The following is a 15201-nucleotide window of genomic DNA, read 5'->3' on the forward strand; positions in this document are numbered from 1 at the left end:
AATTAGGCGTATGCTGTTTGGAATAACGCTATTTTTACAATGGTTAAATTGTAATTACTTATAGGTATCGACTAGTTTATCAAAGATCATAAATTTACAATAAGAAACGTGGCTGGTCTAGAGTCCTATCACAGCGTTGAAGCAATTTTTAAATCAATGCACAATATTTGGGTTAGGTTGTGGGTTAGCGTTTGGATGTTGGTGGGTCAAGTATTATCCAATTTCTTATTCAATATTATTGTTTAACCTACCCCAACTTAGATGCTAACCAGCACCCTAACCCAAATAATGTGCGTTGTGGTAGGATTCTAGACCAACACCTGAAAAACTGTTTGCATAGAACAATAATTGTACAGCCACCAGCAGTGTTCAAAATAACACTGAACAAAGTTTTATGTGTGCATTTTGTTGAATAATTTATGTATTAAAATATGATTGGCTAAATTAGATTTAAAATTGAAATTACATAGCTTGTGAAACATTACAATGTGTATACGAAAGATCCAATAAAAACCTATTTAATATTTGTGTTTTTTTATGCACACACTAAAAAAGTATTTATGTGTCATTTATTGTACCAAATACTTGTTTTACAGTTTTAAGCACTACGTTTATGTGTTCGTACTAAGTTGAAAAAGTAAATTTTTGTTGTAAATTGTACAAACCGTGTCAACCTGTAACAATGTTGATTGACGCCAGCCCCAATGCTCGAATTCGTATTTTGAGATTGGTGTACAACGAACACAATGACAGCGTTTTGTATCGTCTTCAAAAAGGCTGGAAGCTGCGGTTCATGCTTGGGCCCACCCTGGTATCTAGTGAAGTTTCCATTTTCTGTAACTTACCAGGAGATAACAAGCCATTTAACAGGTCAGACTATGTTAAATTGAAGTGGAACAATTCTCCTGATAATGACCAGTATGATTCCTTTGCCGAACTTACACTAAACACTTCTGGCTCCTTTCAATACTATTTTACCAGTGATGGTGTAAAGAGTGGCAGTGGTTATTTTATGGTTGATCCCATTTTTCGAGTTGGTGCTGATGATAGAATATTGCCACTTGATGCAATCTGCATGCAAACTGTACTAACCAAACTTTTGGGAAAGATTTCAACATGGAAAGACCGTCTTAGCGTTGCCAAAGAAAGTGGTTACAATGCAATCCACTTTACTCCACTACAACTCCTTGGCTGTTCAAAATCATCATACTCCATCGCAGACCAGCTACAATTGGATCCAAGTTATTATGACAGCCAACAAAAAGTTAATTTTAATGATGTCAAAAGCTTGGTGGAGGAGATTCGCCTTGATTGGTCTGTTCTAAGTGTTACAGACATTGTGTGGAACCACACAGCCTCTAATAGTGAATGGCTAAAAGAATTTCCTGAAAGTGGCTATAACCTGGTCAACTCGCCCTACCTAAAACCTGCCTACCTAATCGACCGGGCAGTATTCCATGTTGCTTTAGAAATTGAAGCAGGGTTGCACGACAAACTGTTTACAAATAGAAAGATTACATGTCAAAAAGATGTTGATGCGTTAAAAGCTTTGTTAAAAGATGATGTTTTACCAAAGTTAAAGATTTGGGAATTTTCACAAGTTGACCTCACAAGAGAAATGCAAAAGTTTAGTTGTGCAATAAACAAAGGATTGGCTGAAGACTTGGTGTTCGACAGCACAAAAACAATTGGTATTGTGCAGGATATGGAGTTTACACGTTTCGGTTGTACCATTGACATGGAAACAGCTCTGATCCAATTTTACCTGGGAAGCAAGCGCAATGCCGAGAAGGCGCTGTCGTTTTTCCAAAGCACTGTGAAATGGCTTAATGACAGCACAAAACTTGAAGTACAGTCTGAAATTGATGCTGCCCTTAACAATATTATTAGTGCAGTAATTTATGAGAGGGTTGCCGATAATGGTCCAAAGAATGTTAAAATCAATGCAGAGAGTCCACTTGTTACGCAGTACTTTTCTCACCCCTTTCCAAATACATCAGTTGATCTCGAAGAAAAGGAAATAGTTGACAAGAGCAGCAATGGCCGGATGATAATGGCCCACAATGGTTGGGTCATGGGAGCTGATGCACTTAAAAATTTTGCAGAATATCCTTCTAAAGTGTATCTGCGACGTGAGTTGATATGCTGGGGTGACAGCATTAAACTTCGCTACGGTTCATCCCCCCAAGACTGTCCACCGCTATGGGAAAGAATGAGGAAATACACAGAAATGATGGCTGACATTTTCCATGGAATTCGCATCGACAACTGCCACAACACACCTATACATGTTGCTGAGTATATGCTGGATGCCGCTCGTCAAATACGCCCTGATCTTTATGTATTTGCTGAGCTCTTCACAGGAAGTGAACACGTGGACAACATCTTCGTGAACAGACTTGGCATCACCTCACTAATACGGGAGGCACTATCAGCCTGGGATTCGCATGAGTTGGGAAGGCTGGTCTACTTATATGGCGGCGAACCGATTGCTTCATTTACCCAGTCTGAAACACAGGCACTGAAGCCTTCAAGGGCTCATGCCTTGTTCTATGATGTCACACATGACAATGACAGTCAGATAGAAAAACGCAGCATCAATGATGTTCTGCCTTCAAGCGCTCTTGTGTGCATGTCATGCTGTGCTGTTGGAAGCAACCGCGGACACGATGAGTTGGTTCCTCACCACATTCATGTAGTAAACGAACAGCGTCTGTACAGATCATACCTATCCAATCCCACAGGCTCGAAATCGGGTGCCATTCACAAAACTACTGGGCTCCTGTCTGCCAAAAATATGCTTAACACGCTTCATCAGACCATGGCGTTGAATGGATTTAGCCAAGTCTTCGTGGATCAGAAAACGTCAGATGTTGTGGCAATAACCAGGCACAATCCTCAGACTCACTACAGCTATGTAATGATCTCTTACACATCTTTTTCTGACACAAAAGGCAATCAGATTTCTCCGCTAACAATTGAGGGTACCATTATGGGAATCGCGATGGAAGCTTCTCCAAACATGGCTCAGCAGGCCACTTCAAGTTATGTCCAATCTTTTAAAAAAGATTCAGAATTTTTAAATGGTATTGAAAACTATACCTACAACATTCAGACTGATATTCCTTTAAACATGAGTTCCTGCTGTGACATTGTCCCCGCTAGAGATTGCAAATCCTTCACTGTGAATCTAACAAATTTTTCACCAGGCAGTTTGATTGTCTTGAGGATTAAGCTGTCGGAGCAAGCAGATGCAGCTGTGGCCCAAGTGCGTCAGGCAATTGCTGAACTGCAGACTTCTGATTCAAAATTTGACGAAATTGTTTCAAATCTTAATTTCCAAGCACTGCAGAGAGTTTTATTCCGATGTGATGATGAGGAAAAATCTGACGGTTTAGGGATTGGAGCGTACCATGTGCCAGGATGGGAAGCACTGCGATATTGCGGCATTGCAGGGGTCGCTTTACCCATGGAGAAAATCAGATCTAACAACGACCTGGGCCATCCTCTCTGTAAAAACTTGCGAGATGGAGACTGGCTGATGGATTACTTGTCATTGCGGCTTTGTAAGCACAGCAACACAAAGAATCTTGGTGATTGGTATGCAAAGTGCTTCTCAAATTTGGGACAGATTCCACGCTACTTGATCCCAAAGTATTTTGAGCAAATCATTGGCCTAACTTACAAAAAGCTACTGAAAGCTTGCTGGGCCAGTATGTCTCCATTTGTAAAGAGTGGGAGTAGTTTTGTGAAGCTCTTAGCCCTAGGCTCAGTTTCCTTGTATGGCTATGTCAATGGTGCCGCTCTGCCGTGCCTTGATAGTAGCATTGCAGATCTAACTGTTGATTTAGATTCTGGAAAACAGTTGTTGACATCTATGGCAGCTGGACTGCCTCATTTCAGTTCTGGAGTTATGCGCTGTTGGGGCCGAGACACTTTCATTGCTTTGCCTGGTTTATTGCTGGTGACTGGACGAAAGCTTGAAGCCAGGAACCTTATCTTGGCATTTGCAGGATGCCTAAGACACGGCTTGATTCCGAATTTACTTGGGGAGGGAAAGATATGCCGGTACAATTGCAGAGACGCTGTTTGGTTTTGGTTGCAGTGCATTCAGGAATACTGTGAGATGTTCAGTTACAGCTTGCTTAAAGAACCTGTTGTTCGGATTTTCCCCAATGATGACAGTGAAGCAATGTCTGGCGATTGTAAAACCCAGCCCCTGTATGATGTAATGCAGGAAGCCCTACAGCGTCATGTTGATGGAATAAGCTTTCGCGAAAGAGGTGCTGGACCCTCAATTGACCAAGATATGTCCAGCAAGGGTTTTGATGTGGAAGCTGGCATTGATCTCAACACTGGTTTTGTGTATGGCGGAAGCAAGTTTAACTGTGGAACATGGTGTGATAAAATGGGTGGCAGCAAAAAAGCACACAACAAAAGAGTCCCAGCTACACCTAGAGATGGGTCAGCAGTTGAGCTAATTGGTCTTTGCAAGTCGGCAGTAGGATGGTTGAACAGGGCTTCCAACTCACGCAAGTATCCCTACGATTGTGTCTTTGTGAAAAATGCAGATGCGGAAATGTCCAAACTCACATGGTCTGAATGGAACAAAAAGATTGCAGACAACTTTGAAAAGTTCTTTTATGTCGGCGACCATGACAATTCTCACTTGGTGCACAAGCGTTACATTTACAAAGACACAGTAGGTGCGAGTCATCCTTGGTGCGACTATCAGCTTCGACCAAATTTTCCGTTGGCAATGGTCTATGCCCCGGAGCTGTTTGATGCTCAGTGTGCATGGAATGCCTTGGAAATTGTACAGGAAAAGCTACTGGGCCCCCTTGGCATCAAAACCCTTGATCCTGATGACATGCAATATAGGGCTGATTATGACAATGCAAATGACTCCACCGATACATCAGTTGCCAAAGGATTCAATTACCACCAAGGGCCTGAATGGCTTTGGCCGGTGGGATATTTTCTTCGGGCAAAGCTCTACTTTAGTCGTAAACTCGGAGCTGCCAAACTGAAGGAAACAATTTCATTCATTCATCAATACCTTGTTAAACACCATCTTCATTTGGAGAATTCCGATTGGTCGGGCCTACCAGAACTGACCAATAGTAATGGATCCTATTGCCGCGATTCCTGTCCTATACAGGCTTGGTCGCATTCCACATTGCTTGATCTCTTTCATGACATGTCACGACTTTAAACTTAATGTTTTTACAGAGATTCTTAATATTTATTGCTAACTATTATTTAGATATAGATTTGTGTTCGCTGCACTTTTCCATTCTTTTTCTGTATTGTGCTGTAGGAAGTATTTGGCTTTTAAGTGAAACTGAATTTATTTATATACTTAATTTATCTATATAATTTATCATATTTCGTAATTTTTGAAAAAGTATAAACAAAGACAAAGTAAATAAATTTAAAAACCCAAGCTAAAAAGTTGGGACAAAGTGTTTTTTGCCGAAAAATATTAATACTCTTTCTTTCTGTTTGAACTTACTTATTTCTCATGGAAATGTCATATTAATATAGTCTGTTTACTCTATATGCCATGCTTAAAAAGCTATGTATATAACCGTACAAATAATAATTATATCACACTCTATTTAATGCTGCTGTCAAAACTGGCAACATTGAAGTACATCTTAATCCATAACTTATGACACTGCATAATATGTATAGTGTTGCACTGCCTTCAATATATAGCTGTTATATGACACTGTGTTGAAACAAGGTTTAGTTTGACTATCGATCAAAATAGTTGCAACTATTAATCTAGTGTTTTGGTACTATTTATTAAAAACTTGTTGCTCATTATTTCTTCTGCCTTCCAATTGTCTTTTATTGTTGAAAAAATGTGTCGACCTTCAGAAAGTATTATATTTTGCTTTGTTTTCACGAACTATCTTTTTAGCTTTTCTATATACACCATTAATGAAATTTGTTCTCTTTTGAATGTTTAATTTCTTGTTACCGGCATGTTAACTTATTATTATTTTGTTTATGCAGAATTTATTTTTAACTGTGGTGTCAAATCTAAACATCAAAATGTCATCGCCTGCCCAACCAGATAGTTTTAGCATGTCAATTGCAGATGACTTTGCATTTAACAACAATGTTAAAGGAGCAACGACTGCTGTGAGATTGGGTTTGTACACTAGAAATTTGAATTCTTTTTTTCTATAAATTAAAAACACAAATTGGTTTTAATTTTGATATTTATGCACTTTTAAAATCTACTGCGCACAGTACACTAAACCATTGCTAATGCACTAAACCTATAGAAACATACACCCTGTTGTACTGAAAGAACTATTAACCTTTATGAAGACTAGTTAGTACTTAACAATATTGCTATGCACGCTTACATACATGTTGTGCCATGTGTTGTACACTCCAGTCAATCTGGTAATAACCTGTTTGTTTATTATATTACCTCATCATAGGCTTATTGTAATATGGTATCTTGTACACTCAAGTACACCCCACCCATGAGGTACACCCTTTAAAAATTTTTGTTCACCCCCCGTAATTTTTTGTACATGTATAAACTATTATGAAATAATACAGTTTTGATCTATTTATATTTGTTATCAGGCTTCATCAGAAAAGTCTATTCGATCCTCACTGCTCAATTACTGCTGACAACTGCTGTGTCTGCTTTGTTTATGGCAGTAAAGCCTTTAAAGGTGTTTGCTCAAACAAAGTAAGTAATTTTTACAGATACATAATGTTGTATAGAGTTAGAGAACCATATTAGTTTTAATAGCATTTTAGGAAAAAACCTTTAACAACATGTGTCAGTTTTTTTCCATTTATTGTAAATTTATAATAATACTATTTGACCAGTCTATCTTTTGGCTAACATTGTAAAAGGATGGTTCTAGTAAAGAGTAAATATTAAGAAAAATTAAACCATTCACAAATGAATTGTGAAAGAAAGAATCATATTGGGATTTCAATGAAGTTTAGTTTGTGAGTGTTAATCTGGCAAACCAATGACCCTAGCCTTTACCCAGATTTCATTTAACCTTACTATGACAAGAATGCACTTTTTAATGGATTGAAGTGTTATTTATACAATGTTTTGGAAACCTTACAACTAAATCAGTTATATGCACATAGATAAAAAAATATATAAAGAATCATAGGCCCCAAACATGACCCCTTAGTACGTTTCTGTCATAATGTGCAACAGCGCAAAAGCTGTTATCTAAGAAATGTCATGTCATTTATCTTATTCATATAATTATTTTTGCACTGGTTAGAAAAAAACTAGCTGGAAAAAAATTTGGCGCCTATTTATATCAATCTTGATTATAACATCTTTCTTATTTTAGCCAATGGATGTTGCTGCTGTGTGTTGTTGCCTCATTTGGCTTTCTCATTGCCCTCCATGTTAAACGAACGGAGTTTCCAATCAACATGTATCTTCTGGCGGGGTTCACGCTGGTTGAATCGTACACCATTGCATCGGTTGTCATCTTCTACAAGTTTGTGGTTTTGTCTTACACTTGGATTAAACATTGACTGTGTCTTTGGATGTCTGCTCGACCTTAACTTTTAAAAATACTTGTGCACATCAGAAAGTGCAGTATGTAGTGGTTCTCAGCACACTTTTTGTCACACTTTGCACGTAAACACTCCTTTACTATAAATTTGACGTATTCTCAATTGCATAAAACATTTAGGTCCGATCTAAGTAAAGAGTGCCTAAAAGCTACACGTTTATATAACAAAATTGTCAGTGGAAATTTATTATGACCCGCCAAGAACTTCCTGAATTTGGTTTGACCCGCGACTAGCAAAAGGTTGCCGACCGCTGATTTAAACTATGCATTGTTTTATGTAGTGCTGTATTACTGTTTTTGAGCATTTAGTCATCTTTTTAAAGGTTTACTGACGACTGGTGGAACAAAACCAGTTCTTTCTTTGGGTTTATGCAAAACTCTTAAAAATGCTTAATTGATATGTTTGGCAAACCAAAAAGACAAATAACTATAAAATGCCTAAGAAAAATAAGATGCTGGGTACTTTAGAGAATTGAGTTCTACTCTTAGACTTAGAGGGTACTTTTAGAGAATCAATTGGTTGAAATAAAAGACCTAGCATATTATTAAAATAGGAAAAATGATAATTGCAAATCACCACCAAAAAAGAACAAAGCAAGTACTGTTAAAATGTCTAGTTTTTAATGTAAAATTCCTAGTCTGGTGCAAAACCTGATGTGCTTTATCGTGCAGAAAATCATTAAATAAATAGATTTCAGCGCAAAACATTTTCTAAAATATAGAATGACAGTGTTGTAGAATTATTTTTCAATGTAATTCATGGAATTTATTTGCCATTCTGTACTATATTATAATGGTCGTTGAAAATTCAAATATTCTTCTCTTTCAGGGTTGAAATCGTCATCCAAGCCTTCATTTTGACTGTCGCCGTGTTCGGGAGTCTTACTTCGTACGCCATGCAATCCAAGAAGGACTACAGCTCGTGGGGTGCAGGACTGTTCGCTGCACTCTGGGTTCTCATTGGGGCTGGATTCATGGGGGTAATGATAAACATCGACAGAACCCTGAAAATTAGGGCACATACATGCATCATTGCAACACGTTACGGTCACTTGTCACTGTTTATGTTTCTTTGAGTAGTTCGTATCTTTTCTGAAAGGCTTTACCTTTATCGTGGTACAAGACTGATTATCAACTTACCTTAAAAAATTATGATTAATTTATCGATTAAGGATTGAAACCTTCATGCACCCGTATGTTGATAAATGTATGCACAGAGTTGTCGTGCCCTTACCAAATTCGTATACAAAGTAACCCAATCTGTATACAAATTTAGCCGCTTGGCGAAACTCAAAGGTAGGCCTTTACAGTGGTAGACCAAACATTTTTCGCAATTCAGGGTTGTTCCGAAGCAAAAATTTACACTCGCCAGCTGGGCGAGCGGCAATCAATCGGCACTCGCCCGACGAAATAACACTCGACAAATTTGTTGGCATGCCGTCTGCAAATTTTCGTCCGTACGCGGTCATTTCTTAGGTTATCGTTATTCTGTTTTGTGGTTTTTCTACGTAAACAGTAGTTTTTATAAAAGTCTGGTTGTTTATTTCCAAGCACGGATGAACAAATTAATGACCCATAAAGCAGTTTACGGTTAAGACAATGTTTAGCGAAATATTTTTAACAATCTTTAGTGAAAAAAATAACACTGACAATTTAGTAACCACGGTCTGCCTGTTTTCCATTTTTTCTGTGCTTGAAGGACGTTTTAACGCAGGTTGTTTCACGCCACAAACAAAACGCCACATTTCGCCTAACACTATAGTTTGTAGTTACACAAGTAGGCGATATTTTCAAATATCGTAGTGTTCAGTGGAGGTTTCGGTCCCTCAAAACATAAAAAAACACTCCTTACAAATATTATTAGAGGATATTTGCATTGAAACTTATTGTTAGCAAAAACTGTAGCAATTGCTCTTAATTTCGTAATACAAACAATTAAATAAACACAAAAAAGTAGAACTATTATCCTGGGTGCATTGCAAGTCCAATAAACTTTTCCAAAGGCGTCAACGACTGGGTTAAACATTTAAAAATTAACAATGTTCAAGTTAAACGAAAAACCTTATAACTATTTGCCACTGCAGCAATGACGTCTTTGATTGTTTGCCGGTAAACGATTTTTTTTAAACGGGACAAAGAGTCTTTATTACGAGCTTCGAACGTGACTTCGATTAACCTTATTATGTGTGTAGTGTTCAAGGTATTTGCGTCTTAGTGTTTAGGGAAATAACTGGCGCTAAGTAATATTTTCGCAGTGGTGCTTAACACAAGTTGTCCTACACCAACTAATTAAATTTCTCGCCGGAGCCACTCGCCAGTCGGGCGAGTGGGTGTCAATCGGCACTCGCCGGGAGCGATTTGCACTCGCATTGGCGAGCGGGCGAGTGCTTAAGGCCAACCCTGCAATTGTTTTTTTACAATTTGAAATTTTGGCACAAACATTCCATTTTGGTCTATGGGTTGCCATAACTCTTCCTGTTCTAACCACAACTATCACCCCTATGCCCCTTTATTACCACGCACAGCCGCATCCCATGTTCAAGTCCACGAAGAACGAGCATGACAACAATTTAATACAGGGGTGGCCAACCCGCATCTCGTGAGCCGTATGTGCCTCTCACGTTCATGTTGTATAGCATTTTATAGTGTCACTTTTGTTTGTTAAATTTTGAGAAATAATTTTGCCGTCCCGCATTAGAACCAATTATTATTTTAGTTTGATTAAGTCAATAGATTTTTTAGGCTTCAACAGCCTAATGGCATTTATTGAAATAATCTTCAGTGTATTACAAATCGAATATGTAACATTTTAAAATATTCAATCGAGCAAAAGTATATAATGGACTGGTGGAGAAACGGAATAATATTCATTTCTCCCAGTGTGTAAAATGTGACTGTGTTTTGTAAAGTCGGTAATAGGACTCTTAGTATCAGACTGGCTTGCCACCCCTACTTCAATCGAGCAAAAGTATATAATGTACTGGTGGAGAAACGGAGTAATATTCATTTCTCCCAGTGTGTAAGATCTGGCTCTGTGTTTTGTTAATTTACAGCAATATGACCCTTAGTCTCTGACTGATGGGCCGCCCCCACTTTAATGGAGTGGTGCTGGACTGGGGAAGAAACGGAGTGATATACACTTCTGTCCATGTGTAAAATGTGACTGTGTTTTGTTAAGTCGGTAATAGGACTCTTAGTGTCTGACTGGCTTGCCACCCCGCTTACTCTAACTCATTTCCTAAAGAAAGAAATTAAATCAACGCTTGCTTTCCTTGCGCAGATGTTTTTCCACAGCGACACGTTTGAGCTGATGTGCGCTAGCGCCGGTGCCCTGGTCTTCTGCCTCTTCATAATCTACGACACCCACCTGCTGATGCACAGGCTCTCGCCCGAGGAATACCTTCTTGCCTCCATCAGTCTCTATCTCGACGTCATCAACCTCTTCCTTGAAACGCTTCGAATTCTGAGCAAGCTCAACCAGAGAAACTGAAGGGTTTCTGCATCTGCTGCCGATTTCTTGCACTTAAAACAGTATAAATAGTAAATATATATATTGTGTGAACAAATGTTAATCGGGTGGCACTGCGGAACGGCAAGACAAGGTCCGACTTAAGATTCTTGTTTTGATACAGCACTATTGTGCAGAAATTTTACTGTACTGTGTTTGTTAGGATATAATAAGAATATAGTCGGAGTGTGCCAACAGTAGTAAAAAGTTGTGAATACTTTAACGATTCTAGCTGTGCTTGGACTTGAATTGGCATTTTATTTTAGCAGTTAAGCTGATCTAGGCTTGCTTGCTTTTTATAAAATCGGCTGGCATTTGGTAAGGGCAAGTTGTATTTTTAAGAAATATACAAGCCTTTTTACTACTGCGCTTTATCGGTTCCGGGTTGGCATTGTTCGTTTGTTAAAGCACTATTCTGTGGATCACAAATCAAATTATTGTAACCTACTTAGTATTGTTGGTGTGTAACATTTCGAAATATTTAATCGAGCAAGAGTACATAGTGTACTGGAGAAGAAATGGAGTAATATTAATTCCTGCCCATGTGTAAGATGTGGCTCTGCGTTTTGTAAAGTCAATAATATGGCTCTTCTAAAGGTTTTAAATTTGTATGTATGAAGTATATTAGTCGTACTCAGCAAACAGTAGATGCAAAATTAGTAAACTTTTAAACTGTTTTATGCTAAAATTATTTAACATAAGTAGTTGCATTTCGGGTAACGCTTTATTTTAGGAGTTATATACTCATCTGACCTTGCTTGATTTTCATATCGATAAATAGCGGTGTCATGAAAAAAACCAACAGATTTTTTTTCAGGCAAAGCGTAAATTATAAAGTTTAATATGTCCAATAGTCATTCCTGTGTGCACATTTTTACCTACGTTGTTTTACTTTTTGTTATTTTCGGAGATTGAAATGGATTTTTCTTTCAGATCAAAGACAGGTAAAGTTGACTTTGTAAATAAAATATAATTGATTCCATGCTTTGTTTTCGTTTAAAAAAAAGGAGCAGTATTTATGATTGTGACCTCACAAGTTGACTTAATGTAAACCTGTCGTATTCGGTCGAAGTCCTGCGCAATTATAAGGCTGGAATTGAGTCAAAATCATTCCAATTTTTAAATAATAAACTTCAATATTTCAACCAAGCCAATATGGACCCTTAAAACTAGTCCACGTAAAACCAAGAGGTTCACGAATCCCAGTTTAACAACAGAGCAGCGTTTCTCAACCGGTGCGCCGCGGAAGGTTGCCAGGTGCGCCGCGAGAAAATGGGAAAGAATGTTACAAAAATTCTGTATTATTTTAGAATTGGCGACTAAAAGTGGATTCCAGCAATAAGACCAAAATTAGTAATAACATCAACGTCGGAATAAAACACAGTTCGGAATAAGATCGAAAAACGACCAATAGATAACATACCCAAACCCCTATCGGACCAACAGTCCAGTTTCAAAACAGCGTCTACAAACACCGCCGTTTAAAAAAACATGGCCCTAATAAGGCGGTGGCGGCGCCTAATCGTTTTATATCCATTTCCTGCGGATGAGGATGTTATTTAGGCCACTTGGATCTTATACCGAAAATGTATTGGGTTTATTATGACGTTGGTCAATTCTGGAATTCAAACTTAAAAATTTAAATGACATATTCCTACATTTGAATAGTTTAAAATTGTCAATGCAGAATCAAATTGAAAACACTCATCCACAGATAAAATTAAAGCTTTTCTTAAAAAAATATGGATTTGGAGAAGGAAAGTTAAATTAGGCTATTTAGAGATGATTTTTTAATCAAGGATGACCATTCAGATTTATCTTTTTTAATAAAGGACTATGTTTGTAAATAAACTGTAGTGACTATTTTCTGTGAATAAACATTGAGCAATATGACTGGATTCGTAGCCCCTATTGAAGTTCCAATGGTTGATATGTTGGCTTTTCGCTAACAAAGAAAGAGGAACTATTGCAACATGTATCTAACGGGGTTTTCTCCATAAGACCGCAATTAAAACAACACCAACTTCGGTATAAAAAACAGTTCGGAATAAGACCAAAATAGGACTAATACCTATAATACTCGTAATAACGTTTAAATTAAAATAAGACATAATTCGTCCGAATAGGGCCGAAATTGCAAGAATAAGGCCTTTAAAACCTTTTACTTAACCCCAAACTCCACTCATAACTTCAACATTAACTCCCCTAATAATTTGAACCATAAACCAAATTCTTATTCTACCCATTACTCGCGCCTAACCCCAAACAGAGGCAACCAATGCAGTGCCAAAACAGTGGGGCCCTAACGGCATTTTAAACTAGGGCACCCAAACGTCGACACCAAAACGGCCGATGCCAAGAAGATGTCCCTTAACTGTCCCAGTAGGTCTTATTCCGTTAAATTTTGGATTTATTCCGAGTTAGATGTTGTTGCTTTCGAGCCTTATTCTGTGTTTCCATCGAACTCGTCCATTTAGGTCTTATTCCGTTAAATTTTGGATTTATTCCGAGTTAGATGTTGTTGCTTTCGAGCCTTATTCTGTGTTTCCATCGAACTCTAACTAACATACCGTGTGTTTTTATAATTTACAACATAAAATGCCTATTTTATTTCTTTTTTCTTTTTATTTAGGCCTGTCTTATTAAGCACATCGTATTTTAAAGCAGGGCTGTGGAGTCGGAGTCAGATTTCGTGCGCAGTAACAATTTTAAAACTAATAATGCCGCCAACTGCAAATTGAAAAGGCCGAATAGCATATGGTGGATATTTTCCAGCAATGGTTTGTGGGTGGATGAGATATATGACACCCCTATGAGGGGATATATGAAAATCCACTTTAATTTAGTTGCGTACATGGGTGAAATAAAGGCTGTAGAGTGGCAGCCGGACTCAATTTGAATTTGACGAAATTGCACATTTGGTCCGAGTCGAACTTGAGAGTTGGAGTCGGGTTATTTTTAACCGACTCCGCAGGTTTCTTTATAGATAATAAAATTAGAAGCCTGATGTAATAACAACTGCCAGCAAAAAACAAAATATCCAAACAAAGTTAGCAGTTGACTCGCTCGTCAGGTGCGCCGCCGCGTTTTGAAAGGTAATTACGAGTGCGCCCTAGGGTGGAAAAGGTTGAGAAACACTGCCTTAGAGTCTCATTATGACGTTGCTTTTCCTATTTGGGGTTCAGATTTTTGAATACGTAAGTTATTGCTAAAAAATTATTCACTACGGTACGCAATTAACGAGGTGATAAGCAAAAATTTCTAAAAATGGTAAGAATGACTTTGGGGCAGGAGTTCTTAATCTTTTTTTACCGCGGACCCCTAATTTTTTTGCCTCTCGTGAACCACGGTAGCTAAAATTGACGTCAAAGTCAAATAGACTTCGTAATTTGCTGATTTCGGTTTAAAAACATAAAAGTGAAATCTAGTCTAAATACAGTGCAAAACCGTTTTATTTTTAATCAAACTATTTTCTTTAAAAGAATGATTGGGCCTTACCTCTTAAATATACACTCATATTTCAAGTAGGCCTTTATGGGCCCCCTAAAACTAGTTTACGCACCCCCAAGGGTCCATGGAACCCAGTTTAAGAACCACTGCTTTAGGTTGAGCTACATTTTGCAGATCTATATTAGTGATGACTGTTTTTGTTTTCCACAGGGCCGCGGGTTCAGAACCGAAAACGACACACACTGCCGTATATAGCCTACAGTTTTACACCAAATGTGCTTTGTGGTTTTACAGCCGACGAGTCTTCCACACAAATTTCATTTAAAAAAAACAAATTTAAGTTCGTTTCAGATTTTGCTTATGTTACCTAAAGTTGCATTTTGTTATGATGCGAATACGATAAAATAGTCGTGGACACTTGTTTCGAGTTCTATTAGCCTATGAGTAACGAAGAATACAAATTCTGTAGTTGGAGATATGGCGACCCAACCGAATGTCTCTTAATTAACACGTTACAAATATAGGTGCAAAAAAAAACACAGCGGCTAATTAACTTTGTTCCAAGAAGAGGTTTGGCTTGTCGACTTGGCTTTCTAAACAAGGATGAGTGGGGTTAGGCTACAATCCGTGTTTGTTTGTATGATTTTAAGTGCATTG

General features: G+C 38.0%; 2 protein-coding genes across 2 annotated transcripts; both read left to right on the plus strand.

Moving 5' to 3' along the window:
• Positions 1–603: 603 nt before the first annotated feature.
• On the plus strand, positions 604–5344 carry LOC146146833 (glycogen debranching enzyme-like). Its single transcript, XM_083386616.1, has one exon. It carries the CDS (start codon positions 683–685, stop codon positions 5213–5215), a length of 4533 nt encoding a protein of 1510 aa, XP_083242742.1. The 5' UTR covers positions 604–682; the 3' UTR covers positions 5216–5344.
• A 37-nt stretch (positions 5345–5381) lies between these two features.
• On the plus strand, positions 5382–12076 carry LOC146146834 (protein lifeguard 4-like). The gene is made up of 5 exons (XM_083387159.1): positions 5382–6163; positions 6613–6721; positions 7356–7508; positions 8416–8566; positions 10867–12076. The coding sequence occupies exons 1-5, from the start codon at positions 6019–6021 to the stop codon at positions 11074–11076; spliced, it is 768 nt and encodes a 255-aa protein (XP_083243285.1). The 5' UTR covers positions 5382–6018; the 3' UTR covers positions 11077–12076.
• Positions 12077–15201: the final 3125 nt, after the last annotated feature.

This window comes from Ascidiella aspersa, chromosome 4, assembly GCF_963924565.1.
Source record: "Ascidiella aspersa chromosome 4, kaAscAspe10.2, whole genome shotgun sequence".
Lineage (NCBI taxonomy): Eukaryota > Metazoa > Chordata > Ascidiacea > Phlebobranchia > Ascidiidae > Ascidiella > Ascidiella aspersa.